The sequence below is a fragment of the Pelophylax lessonae genome (genome assembly GCF_965119305.1).
Source record: "Pelophylax lessonae genome assembly, chromosome: 1".
Taxonomy (NCBI): Eukaryota; Metazoa; Chordata; class Amphibia; order Anura; family Ranidae; genus Pelophylax; species Pelophylax lessonae.
The window spans coordinates 664,528,253-664,550,576 of NC_138768.1; the positions used below are offsets into that span (position 1 = coordinate 664,528,253).

General features: G+C 41.6%; 1 protein-coding gene across 1 annotated transcript in view; it reads right to left on the reverse strand.

The window, feature by feature from the left end:
- Positions 1 to 22,324, reverse strand: part of PRMT9 (protein arginine methyltransferase 9) — a 41,847-nt gene that overhangs the window by 18,351 nt on the left and 1,172 nt on the right. Inside the window, exons 2-9 of the mRNA XM_082269344.1 lie at positions 20,047 to 20,195; positions 17,012 to 17,248; positions 14,873 to 15,040; positions 11,713 to 11,815; positions 11,464 to 11,564; positions 8,044 to 8,230; positions 4,822 to 5,005; positions 3,238 to 3,907 (exon numbers count right to left, since the gene is read on the reverse strand). Of these exons, the coding sequence (XP_082125470.1) occupies positions 3,238 to 3,907; positions 4,822 to 5,005; positions 8,044 to 8,230; positions 11,464 to 11,564; positions 11,713 to 11,815; positions 14,873 to 15,040; positions 17,012 to 17,248; positions 20,047 to 20,195 (1,799 nt within the window). The remainder of the gene's footprint in view (positions 1 to 3,237; positions 3,908 to 4,821; positions 5,006 to 8,043; positions 8,231 to 11,463; positions 11,565 to 11,712; positions 11,816 to 14,872; positions 15,041 to 17,011; positions 17,249 to 20,046; positions 20,196 to 22,324) is intronic.

The following is a 22,324-nucleotide window of genomic DNA, read 5'->3' on the forward strand; positions in this document are numbered from 1 at the left end:
CATACATACAGTACATTGAGTGCGCATCCACACAAATAAAAGTCCACGAACATCAAGTGAAAAAATATAGTTACATAGTTAGTGAGGTTGAAAAAAAGACACTAGTGCAACCTATGATGTGTGTGTGTTTGCTGTTAACTGTACATTGTATACCCCTGTATGTTGTGGTCTTTGAGGTGCCCATCTAATAGTTTTTTGAAACTATGGATGCTCCCTGCTGATACCACTGCTTGGGGAAGAGAATTCCACATCCTTACCGCTCTGACAGTAAAGAATCCTTTAAGGTTAAACTGGTTTTCTTCTAGTTTTAGTGAGTGGCCACGTGTCTTATTGTATTCCCTTTCTCTGAAAAGATTGTTCCCTATGCTAGGGTCAACAGTATGATATTTGTAAATTGATGATATATCCCCTCTCAAGCATCTCTTCTCCAGAGAGAATAAGTTCAGTGCTTGTAGTCTTTCCTCATAGCTGATGTCCTCCATTCCCCTAATTATTTTTGTTGCCCTTCTCTGGACTCTTTCCAGTTCCAGCACATCCTTCCTGAGGACCGGTGCCCAGAACTGGACAGCATACTCCAGATGTGGCCGGACCAGAGTCTTGTAGAGTGGGAGAATAATCTCTTTATTTCTGGAGTGAATCCCCCCCCCCTTTTTTTTTTGTTAGTTTGGCTAAAAAAATAAAAAAAAGGTCCGTCTAGTTCAACCATTTGGAGGAAAATAAATAAATAATTATATATATATATATATATATATTTATTATATACACACACACACACACACGTGAAAATAAATAAATAATATATATATATATATATATATATATATATATATTATATATATATATATACACACATACACGTTGGGTGGGGATTAAATTGTGATATCAGTGCTTTCACTGTGTGGCGAGGCATCTGTACATGCTGTATTTTCTTTCACCCATTTTAGGTAACTCTCCATTGTTTTAAATAAACTGGCGGTTTCACGGTATGTGTGCCTCTGTTCTCCTCTAGGAGTGCAGATGCAGCCTGATCAGACACGCTGATCCTTGGAATCACTGGAACCAGAAGTTGGTGTCCTGCTTTTGCCATTGATGAATAGAGGTCTGTTAATTCCATGCCTGGCTGATCTCTGCGGTGGGGATCTTGCATATATAGTAAGAGACCATCTTTATTTGTGGTGAAGGAAACAAGTGTCTTGGCCATTTCTTCAACATTTATTTACCGAGTCGGTGAATAGTTTAAAGTTTTCACTTATTTCTGAACTTTGTTTTTTCTGAGATTTACACATCACTGTGTTTTCCACTTGATGTCTGTGGATGTGCACTCATATGTGTTTATATAGGTTTTGACATCCAATATTCCAAAGTTTAGTGGGTGCTTCTCTGTGCACACTTTTTCACACTAAGCGCAAAATAATGTTTGCATTTTTATTTCTACACAAACTACAATACATTTTATTGTAGAAAGGGGGTATATGGGTTTACTGCTACAGCCTGACTTCATCTATAAAAAAAAAAAAAAAAAAAAAATCTAAACAAAGTAACCTATAAAGCAAGAATACAGTATCCAAAACCTCCCAAATACTCTATAGTCTACACCAGGGGTAATGAATTAAAATTCAAGGAGGTCCGGTCGCTAAAAATTTCTTCGGGCCGAGGTCCGAATCTGAATTCTGTGCTATGACTCCGAAAGATGGGCAAAATAAAACGTGTCCATCAGCATTGCTCTTAACATAAAATATGCCCATTTGAGTGCCCCTTAACATAAAATGTGTCCATCAGCGTGACTCTTAGCATAAAATTTGCCCATCAGCGTGACCCTTAACATAAAATAAGGGGCTGATGGGCACATTTTATGTTAAGGGGCACTCTGATGGACACATTTTATGTTAGGGGGCACTCTGATGGACACATTTTATGTTAAGAGGCACTCAAATGGGCATATTTTATGTTAGGGGCACTCTGATGGGCACATTTTATGTTAGGGAGCACGCTGATGGGCACATTTTATGTTAGGGGGCACTCTGTTGGGCACATTTTATGTTAGGGGGCACTCTGTTGGGCAAAACAAAACGTGTCCATCAGCGTTGCTCTTAACATAAAATTTGCCCATTAGAGTGCCCCCTAACATAAAATGTGCCCATCAGAGTGACCCCTAACATAAAATGTGCCCATCAGAGTGACCCCTAACATAAAATGTGTAAAATGTGCCCATCAGAGTGCCCCCTAACATAAAACGTGCCCATCAGCATGACACTTAGCATAAAATTTGCCCATCAGCGTGACCCTGAACATAAAATAAGGGGAACGCTGATGGGCACATTTTATGTTAGGGGGCACGCTGAGGCACATTTTATGTTAGGGGGCATTCTGATGGGAACATTTTATGTTAGGGGGCACTCTGATGGGCACATTTTATGTTAGGGGGCACGCTGAGGCACATTTTATGTTAGGGGGCATTCTGATGGGAACATTTTATGTTAGGGGGCACTCTGATGGGAACATTTTATGTTAAAGGGTCACGCTGATGGGTAAAACAAAACGTGTCCATCAGCGTTGCTCTTAACATTAAATATGCCCATTAGAGTGCCCCTTAACATAAAATATACCCATCAGCGTGACCCTTAACATAAAATAAGGTGCACGCTGATGGGCACATTCTATGTTAGGGGGCACACTAATGGGTATATTTTATTTTATGGGGCACTCTAATAGGCACAAATGTGCCCATCTGTGTGCCCCTTAACAAAATATGCCCATAAGTCTGTATTTTATAATATTAAGCAAACGCATAAAAAAAATGTGCCCCACATACCTTTGGGAGCAGTAAATGCCAGCGCCAGAAGCCGCGAACATCAGGGGGGCGGGGCGTGCATGTGATATCACGCCCCAGCTCGCGCGGCTAGGCTGAGTGTGAGTCAGGACTCGGAGCCGCAGTTAGGAGCAGGGGGGCGGGGCGTGTACGTGACGTCACGCCCCAACTCGCGGCCGATGACACCTCTGACAGAACACCGGCTGGGAGGAAGCCGAAGAAGAAGCAGGGGGCGGGGCGCACACACGAGATGTCACTGGTTGCTGGGACACCCGCGGTCCCAGCAAACCAATGACTATTTACAGTGGCTGCCTGACGGGTCCGGGTGGAAGCATCGTGCGGGCCGCTCCTGGACCGCGGGCCGCCATTTAATGACGGATGGTCTACACCATTTACCTAGGGAACTGTAAAAAAAGAAGTTCAGTTACCTTGCTATTGCTGCTTTTTCCATCACCTCTTGCCTGATCAGGCCACAGGGCTCAACCACATCTAAAATAATGATGCTCCATAACTTATCAGACCTTGGCCTCCGTAGGACATCATCATCTGTATCCAGCTGGTTCAACCAGAACTCTAGACTTTCTTTAGCCATGCCATTCCTTTCTGCCAGTTTCTGCAGAGCAACACAATGCTGTTCCTCTTCTACTGAGCTGTATGATTTTACTTTTCCAAATTGGGCAGCAATTAAGGGTAAAATGGAAAATCCTTCAGATACATCAAGGACATAAAGTGCATCTGAGTAATGTTCTTCAGAGGATGATGCACCAATGCTGGCCCAATGGTCTCCTGGTGCCAGGGAAGATATAACTTTATAGATGGCCACCTTGAAGCTCTCATGATATGCAGTATGGTTTAGTATGGCGATTTCATTAGGATCCAGGATGCAAGCCCCTTGCACATTGTCCTCTTGGTTGCTAGTGTGAAGACTGGCCAAGGCATCACACAGCTCAGTCTCATTTCCAGACAGCATGTTACAAGACATGCTATGATCAAATTTGCCACCTCTAGAAACGGAGACGAGATCTAATCTTAAATAGCAGTCAGGGCAGGAAACATCAACTACTACTATATCCCCAGGGTTCACAAAGTAGCCATCAGCTATAAAATAAATAAAAAAATAAATTTAAAAAAGGACAGAGAAATTAACAGAATGGATATTCTATATGCATCTTACCATCCATTAAAAAAAAAAAAAAAAAAAATGATTATATATTATATATTATATATATATATATATATATATATATTTTTTTTTTTTTTTTTTTTAATTTCTTCCATCTGTGACCCTGTTAGGAGAGAGTTCCCCTCAGTTCCTCTCCTGGGGATGACCTTTTTACCAAGTAGGAACTGAAGAAATTTCCAACTGCAGAAGTCTCAATCCTTCCCCACTAAAACTAAAAAAAAAAAAAAAAGTATATTCTAGTTTTAATTGTATTTTTATTCCCGCCTGTTTCCCCTCTGGGAAGATTCACCCGCATTATCTGTCCTATTCACAGAAAGAGATGAAAAATTCAAAAATGTTATGGTTGTCACTAGCAAGAAATCTTCAAATAACTTTATTTCTTACACTAGTAATTGCAGAAAGTGGGATTTCAACCCACTTCAGTGAAGCAAAAATAACAGAAGTTCTAATCATTTCCCACTTCATCCAACACAAGAATACAAAACATTTGCTTGGAATTTTACTTTATAGGTTGGAAAACAATATTGGTTTGTTTTTTGGCTAGTACTATGGTCCTAATGGGATGGGAAGTTTTAATTCCCACCAGAGACCCCATGTGCATGGGGTGTGTATGTTTACCAGGTGTCATACTTCCCTCCTACAAACCAAAACTATACTGGAATAATAGGCTTCTACCCAAAATCAGCTTTAGTGTGTTGCTGTATGAGCATTATAGGAACAGCAGAATGCAGCTTCCTTTGGGAAAAGGTATTGATGATATGAATGATATGTGGCCTCTGTAACTCACTGTGGACTATGTGACTGCAAAACAAGCACAAAACACACTTACCAGGGAGGTTCTGAATAGGGAAGACTGCTTGTTCCCAGCATGTTTCTTCACTGGGTCCAGTTGAAAGATTGTGTTCTTCATCCAAATGCAGGACAAACCAAGTTATAAAACAATCAAGCTGTCCTTGTTCATGGATTTGAACCGGGATTCGGCAGGTCTTTCCAGAAGCAATGCTTTCCAAATCCTGGCAACAAAACCACAAAAAATGACTTAGTACATGAAATACCTGTTCATAATAATAAACAATCTGGAATTTTACCCTACCCCTTCCATTCTTTATAAATAAAATGTTAAAAATCAATGAATAAAAATGCATAAGGCATTAGAATCATCAGACTGAAAATATAAACAATAATGCATTCCCTTCAAATTACATAGAATATTATTTTGAAAAATATTATTTTAACACATACATATGAATAGTATATAAAAGAAACACATGCACACACAGGGAGATTTATTAAAATCGGAGCACTCAGAATCTGATGCAGCTTTGCATGGTAGCCAATCAGCTTCTAACTACAGCCTGTTCAATTAAGCTTTGACAAAAAATTCTGGAAGTGGATTGGTTTCTATGCAGAGCGTCAGCGAATTCTGCACTCTTCAGTTTTAGATAATAACCCCCAGTTTGCTTTTACTTTTGTGCACATTTTTAAGGCTCTTTCACACAGGCCCCATATAGCATATGAAGTTTACGTTTTTGTACCTGCGGTGAGCTGCATGCAGGGAACCCCACACGACCGAGTTTGGCAGGTACAGAGAGTCCAGTGCACAGCCCCCCCAATGAAGAGCCTGTGCATCCAGGTCTATGCACCTGTCCCTGCTTACTAGCTGGCAGCCTTAAAATCAGGGAGAGTTGCTTGGTGCCAAAAAAGACCAAGAAGCACTCTCAGGTCCAGTATCGTGGGCCTCGACAGGAAAGGGTAGAAATCCTTCAGACCTGAAGCTTTGATTACCCTCAGGAAAGTAAACAGTGGCTGTAGGATGGACATACACAGTAAAAACAACGAAGGCAAGGATTAATTGGAGCCAAACTGGCAAAGGGAAAATGTCCTGGTTGAGGTAAAAGGCTAGAGCTCCCTTAGGAAAAAAAGGACTAGGACTAAATAACACCAGGACCCCACGTAGGACCAGAAAGGGTATTAATACATGAAAAGGCTGCCAAGTTCAATTACTTGCATAGCCAAGGTGATGCCAACAAGAAACGTAACCTTGTGCAAAGAATGGAAAGCGGGATATCTCGGATTAGTTCAAAGGGCACTTATTAAGATGGAAGAACCAAACTTAAATCCCATGGAGTCACGGAAGAACATACAGAGAGAGACCCTGCACAAATGTCCTGGCCAAGGAATGGGAAGCCAGCTGTCTCTGACTAACTTTGCAAGCACAGGGGCCTGGCCTTTGATGGAACTCAACCTGTAATAACAGGGAATTTCCTGGAGACATACTTTTCGCACACAGTGTGCATGGACAGAATTTGTGGGAAGTAGACTTCCTAGCTTTTAACATTGTGGGAATCACCAAATCAGAGATGCCGCATCTTAGAATCTGGGCTTCAACTGCCATGCTGGTAAAGCCAACAACTATGAAGTATGAGAGACAAAAAATCCAGACAAGCTTAAAGAGCCTATGAAGCATTAACCAGGAGTCTAATCCAATTACTGTATTTGCCCAGGACAGTTTAGAGGTATGAGGATCACCAGAATGACCTCCAACTTGATCCTGTGAAGCAGACAAGGCATGGGTTTTAGTGGAGTAAAGGCAAAGATCAAGGTGTACTGAACCCGCTGAGCCACCAGAGCATCCACTGCTTCCACTGGAGGATCCCTATGCCTGAAAACAAACCTGTCCAGTTTTTTTGATGAACCTGGACAGCTAGTACAGAGTTCTACATCTACATCTGACGTTCCCCACCTGTGACACACTAGACCCAGGTGCTTCCAGCTGAGGAAGCATAGACATCCATTGTCTCCTATGACCAACGAAAAAGTGAAGTATAGTGCAAGTGGGAGGGGTTATACTGGGCTGGCCACAATTTTTTTTTTGACCCACCAGTGTCTAATTATCCTGAAGTCATGAATAAACAACTGTCTGGATTCCTGTGTCCCTTAATGAACAAGAAAGAGAAAAAAAGAATTACATGTAGGTAATTAGTTCTGCTTTTTTTAAACTTTGTATTGCATTGTTTTGTATTTAACAGCATTTCATCCTATAGTTATTGTAAAAGAATAATCTGGAAGTAAAATAGAGTTTACGCTTTTCCAGCTTCACATACAGTATGTCGGAAGAATTAAACCCTTTGGAAAGCCTTTGCGTAGAAACGTAACCTCTAACGTTTAATAAAATAGAATTCAATAAGTTGGTCCTTTGAAATGGTGGCTGCCGTAGAGGTTTTATGGTGAAAACATGGCATTGCTGAAGATATTGCATGCGTGGTAGTTGTGTCCCGAATCCATACAAACAAAAACTGCCCCAGCCGCTACATCCCCAGCGACTTCATCAGTTCCCAGCTGAAGAAGTCCCCAGCAATTGCCAGCAACCCTCTATACTAGCTGTATATGGTGTGTCTGGCTCCTCTGCACACACTGGACTCCTTTACCTACACTACCCCCCCCCCCCCCGCTTTTTTTTTTTTATTCAAACCCCCTCATTTGAGTTTCACCCTATTCCCTCCTGCCATACATACACACAGCTTCTCATTCCTCATTGCACCCACTTCCCACCACTGCCCCAACATGCACTGTGCCTACTCTATGCAACTGCACCCAATATGCACTGCCACCACAAAGATGTACACTACACCCATTTGCTGCCAGAGCACCAATGAGCACTATGACAACTCATCGCCACTGCAACAATGCACTCTACTTCCACTCACCGTCACTGCATCGATGAGCACTACAATCACTCATTAACACTTCACTGGGCTCATTGTCTGCCACTGCACAGATGCCTGCTACACTCACTTGCCACCACTGTGACTGCACCCACATGCACTTCCCCATTCACTTCACTGACATGAACTCTCTCACTCGCTTCCACTCTACCTATGTACTTCTCTACTCGCTGCACCTAGGTGGACCTTCATATTCCCCATGTTCAACAGGCAGGCACACTTTTTCTAGTACAGATCTGAACATAAACAGCATACAGTGCCTGATCAGCTGCAACCCTCCTCCCAGATCCCTAAGAAAAAATAGAATAGCTATTAGGGGCTATTACCTGCAGACTGTTGAAGTCCACTGCCAATGCCTGGAACGGTTGACTCAGTGCTTTATATCCTCCAGGCACTCTGCTCATTTTTTCTGTAGAATACGGTTCTGCTACTTCATCATTCTTATGACTGCTGTGTACAGGACTGGAAAACTGCATTTCAAGCTTCACTCCAGCAACCTCATTCACAAACACTCTAGGAGATATTAAAAACAGGATTCCTCTTATTCACTAGAAAGTTATACTTCCTTTCATAGCTGAACTCAAAGCAGATAGCAAAAACAAATTAATGCACATATGTTTTTGGTAAAAAAAAAAAAAAAATACATATATCATTGAGGGTATTTAGATACTTAAAGCGCTGGTATACAGTAAACCCCCCCCCCCCCCTCTATCGCGGGGGTTACGTTCCGGCCGCGAAAAGTGAAAATCCGCGAAATAGAAAAACCCTATTAAAATACACTGTGGGCATGTTTTTTTTTACTAGATATGATACACTGGCTGAGGAGAGGCTGTTCACCCAAAGAAACTGGGAAAGAAGAGATACCAAAGGCATCAACCCCCAACGGGTTTTTAGGCAGCGTGTGATATATACTAAATCATGGAAAAAACTGTATCAAAAAGTTTTTTTTAAAAATGTAATCTTTAATAAACAAAATTAGAAAGAACAGGAAAAACAGGACCCTCCTCTTTGGTAATGTAGCATTATCTGCAGGCTCGTTCTGAACAGACACGGGTGTCTCTTGCCCCTTCATGGCGACTACTTACTGGTGACTCCTTGTAGGCCTGTACGCCCACTTCGCTCTGCATGGTGGAAGAGGTTATGCCTTTTAAACCTTTGAGGACCTTTCAATTACCTAATATGCTCCCTGGCTTTCAGCCGTCCATTGCTCTAATGATATCACAATCCCCTTGAAGAAGACCATCATTAGGTTGAAACGCGTCGGGGTTCATGCCCCTTCACAACTTAGTGTTTGGGGCGCTGTTTTCTCTGTAATCATCATCATGCAATGTTATTTACTATTTTATCTGTATTAGCTACCAGGAGCTCATAATATACTCCCCGTTTAGGGGTTGTTTTTTAATACTGAATATTTATTCAACACTTGTCACTTTTTTCTAATTTTGTTTATTAAAGATTACATTTTTTAAAAAAACTTTTTGATACTGTTTTTTTCCATGATTTAGTATATATCACACGCTGCCTAAAAACCCGTTGGGGGTTGATGCCTTTTGGTTTTTTTTTTACTGTCACTGTACTTTTAAAAGCATTTTAATGGTCGTTAAACACACTTTTAAAACAATAGAAACTAATTTAAAACACATAAAAAGATACTGAGAGACAGAGCAAGAGCTATGGAAAACACAAAACTATTTAATTTTCAATGATTTAATTAGTAAAAAAAATTACAGAAAAAAAAACGCAATATACCGGGACCGCAAAAACTGAACCGCGATGGAGCGGGGATTTACTGTAAGTACCTGAATTTACTCTCTAATGTGTTTTGTTTGTTTTGGAAATGTGCCAATAGGATGAGGGAGAAAAGAGACAAAGATGAGCCCATCATTCTACTGCTTTACCTTTCGCGGTTTAGTCTAGTGTTACTCAACCTTTTTTTTAGTCAAGGCACCTTTTAAAATTATGGACAATCTCCCAGCACCCCACTCTAAGATGTGAAACGCTATTCCAATAGTTTTACGTAAGGAGGAGTCAGCATCAACACATGTAGGACACCCAACGTTAGAGGCAATATATTCTTTCAAAGCAAATACTCTTTTGCACGCTAGTACTGACTAGTATTCCTATGTTTCTCCTCTCCTCCTCAGTTTCTCTCCATCATTTAGAGAAAGTGACCCCAGTGTTGGGAGAGGGGCAGGGGAGGGTCAAACAAGGATGCTGTGCAGGCAATCAACACCCTTCTTATCAACACTGATGACATCACTGGTTGTTAGGACGCCGGTGGCTGGAAGGTTGCAATGGTGCAAAATACAAACCTGTAGTTTTGTGTAACTAAAAGGCAGGCCTGCTGGCTTGTATACATTTTTGGGCAATTTTTAGGCATTTTGCCAAGGCACCCGTGAAGAAACCTCAAGGCACCCTGGTTGAAAAAGGCTGGTCTAGTCACAGATTGGGGGAGGAAAATAAACTTAGTTGCATTATTTGAAGTAGAGAAAAGTCATAAGTTTTGGCAGAACAGTGTAAATATCAGGACCGGATGAACAGAAATACAAATATACTGGCAGGTAAAGCAGCTCTCATATGCATTTCATCTGCCTGTTTAGCTGACTGGCTGGAGTTCAGCTTTAAAGTGGTTCTAAAGCCTGAACATTTCTTTTACCTTAATGCATTCCTTGCATTAAGGTAAAAAATGTATAGGCTTTGAATTTGGCCCCTCCCCATATACTTACCTGAGCCCTCATTTGATTCAGCTCTGTACAAATCTGCTCTCCCCTCACTTCCATATCTCACTGTTTTTGCTAGGGCATCGGGAGCGACTGGCTCCCAAGACTGTTAATCTAAGCCAGTGACAAGGGAGTGGAGGGCGGGGCCACTGTGTGTCAATGGGCGCAGCAGCGGGACTCGGGAGAGAGCCTGCACAGGTGCCCCCATAGAAGGCAGCTGCCCGTCGGGGCACTGGACAGAGAGGACGACTCCAGAGCGCTGGCGGGGGAACCGAGAAGAGGAGGTTTGGGGCGGCTCTGTACAATTCCTTTGCACAGAGCAGGTAATTATAGAGATGTTTGTTATTCATAAAAAAATAAAAAATGTTTGTCCTTTACAATTGTTTTAAAGCGGAGTTCCACCCAAAAATGGAACATCTGCTTTAAAGCTTCCTGACCCCCTGACATGCCACATTTGGCATGTCTTTTTTTGGGGGGTGGGGGGCGCTACCTAGATGTTACAGGTACCCACTCCCACTCGAGCTGCCTAAGTGGCTTGCGCAGAAGTTGTCCTCTCCCCCTCCCTCCCTGCAATCTTCTGGGACACGTCACAGGTCTCATGAGCACCCGGCTGTGAAGCTGCAAGCTGTCCCAGCTGGGTGCCCACACTAGAGATGCCGGCGCCGTGGGGAGAAGAGGGTCCCGTCGGCCGCATCGCTGGACCGTGGGACAGGCGAGTGTATGTTTATTAAAAGTCAGCAGCTACACTCTTTGTAGCTGCTGACCTTTATTAAACACAAAAATGGCTGGAACTCTGCTTTTTAAAGTACCAACCATGTTCTAGAAGTAGCGTCCCCATCTTTTCTGAGGCATTTCCAAAAATAAAAGAAAATAGATTATTAGCAATAAGCACATATAGCTTTTTTGTTTTATTTCCACTATCAGCAAAGGTAAAAACTGTGCATTCCCTCATATCACGTGTGCATTATACATTTGGATTTATTTTTGTTTTTTAAAGCATAATAAAAAGTGACCCGTGATGCCCACCTGTGATGTCTCCGTATCTCTTGGCATTCCACAGCCATTCCAAATACAACAGCGCCGGCAGGTATGACTTGTCCATATGTCTTACAGTGCAAGTCTTTGTGCTGAGAGGAATAAAAAAAAAAAAAAAGAAACTTGAAAAATATCAATATAGACAAAGATATTATACTAAGTAAGGAGTAGCAAAATAATAAGACCTTTTAAACACCTTTATTTGAAGCACTTTGGGAAAGTAATATTTAATTTGCTAACCTTTGGTTCTAAAAGTAAGTTTTTCCAGGCATGAATTAGAGTTTCCAGTATACCTTCACCAAACAAACCAGCATCCACAGTTTCTGTGACAACAAGTGAAACCCTGAAGAAGACCAAAAGTGTAAATAACAGCACAAACACAACGTATGCACCCATAAAACAAAAGGGAAACTCCACAACCAACAGATTGCCTACACATTTCATCCATCAATCACAGCCGTGATCGTACAGGATCACTATAAGATTCAACGTGTCGAAACGCAGAAGTGATTTTTATTTTATTTTTTAAACTGAGATACTAAATAAAATGTTTTGGCTACAAAACAAAGGTGCTGCCATGTGAATCTGTGTCAACAGCGGAGCCAAAGAGCATTATGTGACCCTAACTGGGTAACTGGGCTCTTCCCAATGTCTGGTTTGTGCGATCGTTATGTGCAGCACACAAGGCCCGCCGGTTTCTTGTGTATAGCTGCCTGTTCTACAGAAGCAAGTCTAATGAAAAGTCTAATGTTCCGTCCAACCGGCCTTGCCATGCCTCAAAATGCAGTATTCGATCAGTGCTCCCAGTCAATGGTTGTGAAAGCTGTTCAGTGTATCAGTGTATTCTGGGGGGAGAGGGGAAGGGGGAGAGATAGCATGCAAGGGTTGATTTACTAAAACTGAAAAGTGCAAAATCTGATTCAGCTGTACATGGTAGCAAATCAGCTTCTAACTTCAGCTTGTTCATTTAAGCTTTGACAACAAAACCTGGAAGCTGATTGGTTTCTATGGAAAGCTGCACCAGGTTCTGCACTCTCTAGTTTTAGTAAATCAAGCCCAAAATGTCTCAGAAGAGATCACTGCATTAACTTTGCTTATGTTGATGCTATAATTTGTCAACTTTTTTGTTCAACCCGCTGGTTGAGAAAAAAAACAAAAAACTGAAAGTGCGTACCCACCTTTATTCTGCACAGCATCACAGTAGTTGCTAAAGATACAGCATATTACACCAAAACAATAATAAACAGTCAAAAAACAATTAAAAGAGAAGCTGGTTTTCTTGCATTTTTTTTTTTTTAATCATACTTACCTTGGTTGATGCAGAACCGGTCTGATGCTGCATCTCTCCCCTGCCGGCTCTAGGACTGAGAAACAAGCGATCACACACTGCCGATTGCTCCATTCTAAGTCCTCCGTAAGCAGAGAGCTGGTGACTGTCAGTCACCAGTTCTCTGCTCTGCCCCCTGCAGTCACTGGAGCACTGGGCTGTAGAGAGGCAGCGGCAGGCTCAGGTTCTCAGGGGCTCGCTGAGAGGCTGAGCCAGGTGCCGGTCCAGGGTTCTGGGCACATCCTGACCATATGGTCACGATCTTTCCCCAGTCTGGACCAGGTCAGTGACATCAGCTGACAGCAGGCTTCAGCCCGCTGTCATCTGAAAATGGGTCACAGGAGTGCAGAACGAAACTGCACTCCTGTGATCAACAAGAGAATTACAGCTAAATGAGCTTAGGCTGTACTTCTCCTTTAATTTGACATGAGAGTAGGCTCAGGGAATTTGACAGAGTAAAGCAGAGTAGCAGACCATTCATCATACAATTTTAACCCATGGTTGAGGAAAGAAAATTGTTCGATTCACCCATCAACACAGAAGGTGTTGTTGGGGGAATCCCTCCCGCTGCGCTATTGTATTCTTGACAGTGGGAGGTTTCCCAACCATCAGAATGCAGTGATCACTGCCGGCAGCTATAGCCACCAACACATGATTGCACAAAAAAAAAAAAAAAACAGGCTGGTTGTGCTGAAGTCGATCGACTAATCATATACATTTTGTAAGGAACCAAGTTGTAGGTTTCTACAATTCAAGGCAGTTATAGCAATACAAATAATGGCTAACTGGCTGGAGGCATTACTGCACTTTGTACAGGATTTCTGTGTATAAGCAAATCCAAAATGTTTATGCCATTAATGCTGCATTGCACATGGCACCACACGGGACAGCTTTTATCTTGCAATAATGTACGGCTTTTCATACAAAGCATTTAATATGTGATTACAAAAAAACATAACATTTAGAATTACCCTTTAAATTAGCTGACATAAGAGCACACACGCATTTCATTAGTTGTATCTGACATATCATCAATGCTCCCTTTACAGCCTCAATAATGCCCAACTCCACTCAAACTGGAAAACTGCTATGGTTACCAGAACAAGAAGAGAACGGAAATCTCCCTAACAGGACCCCCGTATTAACAATATAATATATGGTTTAAAGGATAAGTTCACCTTTTCTAACATGTTACACCCATATTCAGCAGCAGCCCCCGTAACCCCCTCCCCCAATCCCCAAAGACAGAAATTCGGGATCTGCTCCCTGCACAATTGAAAAAAAAAAAAAAAAAAAAAAACACCACGGCTGAAAAGGGCTCCACCCAACCGGCTACATCATTCATTTACAGAGTTCTGTAAATGGGAGAACTACAAGTACTGACATCTTTGAGGCTGTCGGTTTGTAGTTCTTAATGAACTACCAGGGTCGGAGCCGCTGTACTAATCTGACATTAGTAAAGTGATCACCCCCGCTAAGCTGTTGTGTTCTACCAGGGAGCCGGCGCCCTGACCCCCCCCCCCCCAGAACACTCTAAGCAGCGCTCTCCACCATTAGCAGAGAGCGGAGATGGTATGTTTCTCAGCTGCAGGTTCTCCACATTTTTTTTCCATGCAAAAAGATATCCATTTATTTATTTTTTTTTTTTTTTAACAAAGGTGAACCTATCCTTTAATCGTTCTCCATTATATCCAAGTTTTGCCTAAAGTTAAACTTTAAATCAGCCAATTTAAAAACTTTTGATAAAATTTGGCTGCTTCTCACCTTCATCCTCTGTAAATTAACAAAAATGTTATAGCTACCATATCCATTCATACCATCCACTATGAACAAGAAACAGGAAGCTTAAAAAGCATTTTAAATGAAAAGGCCACCAGTTTTGAATGTGGGGCTTACATTGTCAAAGTTTCTGAGTTAAGAACCATCTGTAAAACCAATCGGGTTCAAACTTACATTTAAAACGACAGTTAATAAATAAAAGTCTGAATCTGATTGATTGATTGCTTTGTGGCAACACGAAGAGTTCCTATAGCAGACAACATGCTGCTTCCTCTGACAGTATCTGTCACATACTTTTCAGGGATGTGTTCGGGGACTTGTATATCATGAGACTTCATGTTCAGGAGCTTGATCTCCTCTTGCATTTGATTGGCTGTCACCACCTCACGGGCCAGGTCATACATTGTTCTGGAGAGCTCGCAGGCATAAACATGAGGAGCACCCGCCTTTTTTGCAAACATGCTAAAGTAGAAAAAAAAGACAAGAATACATAAGGAAAACATATTACACTCAGATGACTGAACTTTTTAGCCCCCATAAAAATGCATACAATTAATAAAGATGCACCATAATTTTGGCAGGTGAAACATATCAGCCACCACATTAATATCTGAGGTGGTGGCTCTTGATGTAAGTGACTTGTTACATCTTTACCCTTTCCATTTGGTTTGACCTCTTGTCACTGTTTTTATACTGCGATTTGTCAGTGTCATTTTAGCCATTTTTATTAAATTTTTTTGTGTGATTGCTACACTATGAGTATCTCTATATTCTTTGTTTGGATTTCCATATGCGCTTAATTGAGGCTACGGTTCCACGCGAGGAGACTCTCTGCATTGGCTAATTTCGCTCTTCAGGACCGATAAGGACCTAGACACCAGTAGCTACATGCGCTATTGGGGGTCTTATAATTTGGACAGCAACTAGCTCTGGTGAGTGTGCGCTTTATATATACGGTGGAGGACATCGTTCACGTGTGATATTTTTTTGTTCTTTACACTGGGGTGCTTTCTCTTGTATTTCATTAAGAATTTTTTGGACTCACACTGGACTTTTTCACCATATGTTTTATTGATTTTGAAAGCTGCAATTGTTTATATTTAAGATTGTTAACACTACAACGAAAGCGCAACGAGCCAGTGTGAGACATACATAGAATTTAGACTCTGTTTACAATACCGCGACTTTTCAGGCAACTTGTCAGCCTGACAAGTCGCGCTCCCTCGCGGTCCATTGACCGCTACAGGACCCGTTCTAATAGGAGCGACACAAGTCGCTCTGACTTAGAAAAAGGGTCCTGTACTACTTCGGGGCGACCTCGGAGCGACTTGCATAGACATTCATTATATGAAGTCCGTGCAAGTCGCGCCGAAGTCGCGGTGCACGGGACTTCACAAGTCGCCCCCGAAGTAGTACAGAGTCGTGTCCCCATAGTGTGAACCGACTCTTAAAGGGATACATTTTTCTTGAGCTTTTCTTAAGCTAAAAAAGGTGCGGATAATGGGCAACAATAAGTTTAAATTCATATTAATTTAAAATGTTGAATAAAATACAATTATATTTTTTTTAAAAACTGTAATTTTTGGTTTTGACCAAGTTCATCCTGTATTTTCAGTTTCGGCACCAAAATTTCCATTTGGCGCACCTCTAAAATTTGTAAGACAGTCCTTTAAACTAAATCCCTTTTTGAATGGTTTCTGTCCAACTGGACTTTTCTGCTACCATTGCTGGCATTCTAAATAATTTGTTTATTCATTAACACTGAAATGACACCGTCATACCTTACTTTCTATTCTGCAATAGGGAAAGCAAGTGGGGGAGGAAAAGGAACTTGTTTGCTTATCTGTTGTCTCAGTAACTCACTATGTACTGAAGCTACAGGATACCCAGTGAACTTTCCACTTGTAAAAAGTCAGCAATGTCTGCTTTAATATTTCTATCATGTCAGGTTACCCTTTTGCTGAAAGCAGTTGAAACATTTGGAAAGCAGGCTGTGTTTCATTAGTGTGATCCGGACAATATTACTAGCTGTGCCCAAAGTGAAGGATCTAAATGGGATCTAAAGGATCAGGCTTCTAAACTGGTGATTTATGTCATTTGGCGAAAATATGGTGAAAAAGCATTATTTTATGGCCCCTGTAACCAGCTTTATTGATCCTTTAACTGGCCCCTGTAACTGCTTTGTGGTAAAAATCAACCTTCCTCTGCTGCGGATTGTCCAATAGCAGAGCAACAAGAACCTATTCTGTGAGCATGATCATGTTTTGTATGCATTATATGGAAAAAAAAAAGAGTCTGTTACAGGCATTTTCTTCTAAGATCCAGAATCCAAAGCTTCCTGTTCCAATAAAACAGACAGCGAGAAGGATGGAAAGGCCACCACACAGACATTTTCCCACAAATCAATAAAATGCCAATATATTTTGGAGAAACCTTAAGATCCCGGTACCAGTGCCAATATCCAGCACAGATCTGCAGCCAGCTTGTATGGCCTTCTCAATAGCTCTCTGATACATCAGGTTCCTCTTCTTGTCATTAAGCATAATGAAATGCCAGCGTTCCACCAACCAGTTGGCTACGCGATGGAAATTTTCTTTGGCGTCAGCACTGCCTGGGTTAAGCTTCAAGGCTTTGTAGAAATAATCAGCTGCTTCGTCTCGAAAACCTAGCCTGTATTCGAAATGAACAACATTAACAACGCTTACTAATATTATTATACAGACAAAAAATAAAACACAAGCATTACATGAACCTTTCTTAACCAAACCGATCACAGCAATGACAAGTGTTATGGTTAGGACTACAGTTAGGACGTTTTTAGTTGGGAGTAGGGTTACAGGAATGGTTAGTGCGTTATGTATAGGACGAAGGTTACAGGCATGGTTAGTGCGTTATGTATAGGACGAAGGTTACAGGCATGGTTAGTGCGTTAGGTATAGGACGAAGGTTACAGGCATGGTTAGTGCGTTAGGTATAGGACGAAGGTTACAGGCATGGTTAGTGCGTTAGGGATAGGACTAAGGTTACAGGCATGGTTAGTGCGTTAGGGATAGGACTAAGGTTACAGGAATGGTTAGTGCGTTAGGGATAGGACTAAGGTTACAGGAATGGTTAGTGCGTTAGGGATAGGACTAAGGTTACAGGAATGGTTAGTGCGTTAGGGATAGGACTAAGGTTACAGGAATGGTTAGTGGGTTAGGGATAGGACTAAGGTTACAGGAATGGTTAGTGCGTTAGGGATAGGACTAAGGTTACAGGAATGGTTAGTGCGTTAGGGATAGGACTAAGGTTACAGGAATGGTTAGTGCGTTAGGGATAGGACTAAGGTTACAGGAATGGTTAGTGGGTTAGGGATAGGACTAAGGTTACAGGAATGGTTAGTGCGTTAGGGATAGGACTAAGGTTACAGGAATGGTTAGTGCGTTAGGGATAGGACTAAGGTTACAGGCATGGTTAGTGCGTTCGATATAGGACTAAGGTTACAGGAATGGTTAGTGGGTTAGGGATAGGACTAAGGTTACAGGAATGGTTAGTGGGTTAGGGATAGGACTAAGGTTACAGGAATGGTTAGTGCATTAGGGATAGGACTAAGGTTACAGGCATGGTTAGTGCGTTCGATATAGGACTAAGGTTACAGGAATGGTTAGTGCGTTAGGGATAGGACTAAGGTTACAGGAATGGTTAGTGCGTTAGGTATAGGACTAAGGTTACAGGAATGGTTAGTGTGTTAGATATAGGACTAAGGTTACAGGAATGGTTAGTGCGTTCGATATAGGACTAAGGTTACAGGAATGGTTAGTGCGTTAGATATAGGACTAAGGTTACAGGAATGGTTAGTGCGTTAGATATAGGACTAAGGTTACAGGAATGGTTAGTGCGTTAGATATAGGACTAAGGTTACAGGAATGGTTAGTGCGTTAGATATAGGACTAAGGTTACAGGAATGGTTAGTGCGTTAGATATAGGACTAAGGTTACAGGAATGGTTAGTGTGTTAGATATAGGACTAAGGTTACAGGGATGGTTAGTGCGTTAGATATAGGACTAAGGTTACAGGAATGGTTAGTGCGTTAGATATAGGACTAAGGTTACAGGAATGGTTAGTGCGTTAGATATAGGACTAAGGTTACAGGAATGGTTAGTGCGTTAGATATAGGACTAAGGTTACAGGAATGGTTAGTGCGTTAGATATAGGACTAAGGTTACAGGGATGGTTAGTGCGTTCGATATAGGACTAAGGTTACAGGGATGGTTAGTGCGTTCGATATAGGACTAAGGTTACAGGAATGGTTAGTGCGTTAGATATAGGACTAAGGTTACAGGAATGGTTAGTGCGTTAGATATAGGACTAAGGTTACAGGAATGGTTAGTGCGTTCGATATAGGACTAAGGTTACAGGAATGGTTAGTGCGTTAGATATAGGACTAAGGTTACAGGAATGGTTAGTGCGTTAGATATAGGACTAAGGTTACAGGGATGGTTAGTGCGTTCGATATAGGACTAAGGTTACAGGAATGGTTAGTGCGTTAGATATAGGACTAAGGTTACAGGGATGGTTAGTGCGTTCGATATAGGACTAAGGTTACAGGAATGGTTAGTGCGTTAGATATAGGACTAAGGTTACAGGGATGGTTAGTGCGTTCGATATAGGACTAAGGTTACAGGAATGGTTAGTGCGTTAGATATAGGACTAAGGTTACAGGAATGGTTAGTGTGTTAGATATAGGACTAAGGTTACAGGAATGGTTAGTGTGTTAGATATAGGACTAAGGTTACAGGAATGGTTAGTGTGTTAGATATAGGACTAAGGTTACAGGCATGGTTAGCTCTTTATTTAGCTGAGAATAGACGAAAAGTGATCTTATGAAAAAAATAAATCTGTACAAAAATGTTTTGCTTTTCCTTTCTATTTCAAACTGAATGGGTTGTTTTACAAAGTGATCATTTACAATTACTTACAATTATAATCTGTTAAAAGAAATGGAAAAGAATACCGAGTTAGTTGGCAGGTCAAAAAGGTAAGAGAAAAAAACCTAACAAAAAAGAAAACTAATGCAGACAACACATCTAATAAAATGTTTTCACCTTTGCGTTCAATACCGCTTCAAGGGCTCCTTCACACCATGCTCAATGAGCTGCCTTGATCTACATAGATCACCACATGCTCAATGCAAGAGCACACTCTCCTATGTGCCCTGTTCACAGCATACATGTGCTTTAGCCAGAGTTGTGGAAAAATGCAAAATGCACAATGTGTTGCACCATGCCTACACAAAAATACAAGTACCAGTTTTGAAAATTTTATTTGGTGAGAAAAAAAAAAAAAAAAACTTTACAAAGCACATAAAAACTACACTAAAAATACAATTCTAATATTGTTAGCATTAAGCAGTAACATTGTTTATTATTGGAATAAGTGATGTGTCATTTCCAAAGGTTTCCGACAATCTAAGTGGAAGTATTTCTCACCTGAAGAGTTGCTCACCCATGCTGTTACAAATAACATCGTCATTTGGATAAAGCTCAAATGCTTGCTCATAACAGTTAAATAAATCTTGATTTCTGTTTAACGCATAAAGCTCTTCAGCCCATTTGAATAGTGAATACTGAAAAGTTTCCTGTAATAAAAGAAAAAAAAAAAAGAAGGACATGAGGTATGGATACAAAATCCTTGCAGCTCTTTAAAGTATTAGTAAATGCTGCTGGTACACGTGTGTCTACAGCTTATAATAAAACGTACCTGTAGGTCCCAGGAATATCTCCTAAACATGCAACGTTTCTGCAGCTGGTGACGTCACCGAAGCATGCGCTCTGAAGGGACCGCATACTCAAGCCGTTCAGAGCTCCATGCCACAGCCGTGATGTCATCCTGACTCGGCCATTCAAATGGCCAGAGCCCGCAAACCTGGAAAGAAGACTGGATGAAGACCTGTCAGGGATGACAGCGGGCCACTGGAGGGCTTTGGTCTAATGTAAGTATTTCATAATGTGCTAGTATGTGACGCAATACATTTTTTATGTTGAGAGTTTACTACCGCTTTAAAGCTTAACTCCAGGTTTCATTTACCTTTAGTTTGTTTGGACTGATGTGGTCCAATCAAAGTATTTCCTTCTCTAACATATGCACCCCCATCAGTGTTGTGTGAACTGCATGTAGCCTCAGGTCCATACAGTGCTCTGTGCTGGCAGCAGTACAGAGACTTCCCATCCTGCTCCTGAGACCAAACAGAGTCCTTTATAGAAACCTTTGCATTTTATGAATGGACACAAGTCTTCCTCTGATTGGTGGAGGTGAAGATCATGATGTCATCCACATACCTCTCCACCTTAGCCCTTCAGAGGAAGCCTTGTATTCATTCATAAAATACAAAGTCTCCTGTGAATAGCTGAGCAGGACTGAGTCTAACTTGATTTTCTTCCGGGAACAGGTTGGGAAGTCCTTGAACCGCTGATGGAACACATTGCTGTACAGTAAATTGTATGAAGCTGTAGCTACATTCAGTTTATAAAATGCTGACAGGGGGTTGGCAGCCTGTGTTAGGCTAGGTTCACACTATTGCAAATAGAATACGGGTTTCCCCGTATCCAATTCGCATGACAGGAGATTGTGACTGGCTCTTTATGGAGCCGGTTCATATATCCTCAGAGCGGCTCCAGTGCAAATTGCATAGGAGTACTGAGTGTCTTCTGGTCCTTTTCAGGTCCGAGTTCAGCAAAAAATTCGGACTAAAATCAGACCTGAAACAATGAACAGGGATGCACCGGACCCCTGCGGTGAGCTGCTCCATGCGACAGTGTGAACCCAGCCTTAGAGAAGTAAAATTGTAGATTTACCACAACTATTTCAAAGAAATATATACCTAAACAATGCAATTTGTATCCAATCAAGCAGACTAAAGCCCCGTACACACGTACCGATTGTCGGCCGTAAATATTCGGCCGACGACCGATCGGCCGATTGTAGGCTTGTTAGTATGATGCTTCCGACAGCTGACAGCGCATTTTCGGCCGAACAAAATCTGTCGTGCAGGCATTAAAATTTTTGTTGGCCAACACCAGAACGGCCGATTGTTCGCCAGTCAGTACAGAATTCGGCCGACAGACAGCAGATTTGCAAGACTGGGCATGCTCAGAAAAGAAAAAAGACAAGGAAAGTTAACCATCACATGACATCACTTCTGGAGTCGGCTGTTGTTGGCCGACAAAATTCGTGTGCAGTCTTTTGCAGTTTTCAACATAGATTATGCAACTTTCTTTCCATCAACCACAGGTCGAAGAAAAGAAAGAGTAAGACACCTACTCAAGGTGAGTCTTCACTGATCCCCCGACCACTGCATACAGATGGGTGATGGCCCTTTTTGTCTCATGAGTCCCAGAAGAAGAAAATCTGGCTGTCCTTCCTACCATAAAATCACCTTTTATCGAAAAAAAAATTCACAACAACAATCCACAATATACAGATGAGGGATATAGCATACAGCTAATGCGTTATACGCCGTCCTCTGCACTTTAAGTGATATTAAAGTCTCATTTTTTTTCCTTTAAAAATAACAAACATGTTATATTTACCTGCTCTGTGCAGTTGATTTTGTACAGAACAGCCCGGATCCTCCTCTTCTCGGGTCCCTCGTTGCTGCTCCTGGCCTGGCCATTCCCTCCTGTCGAGTGCCCCCACAGCAAACAGCTTGCTATGGGGGAACCCGAGCCGCAGCTCTGTATGTCTATTCAGATACGGAGCCGCAGTTCA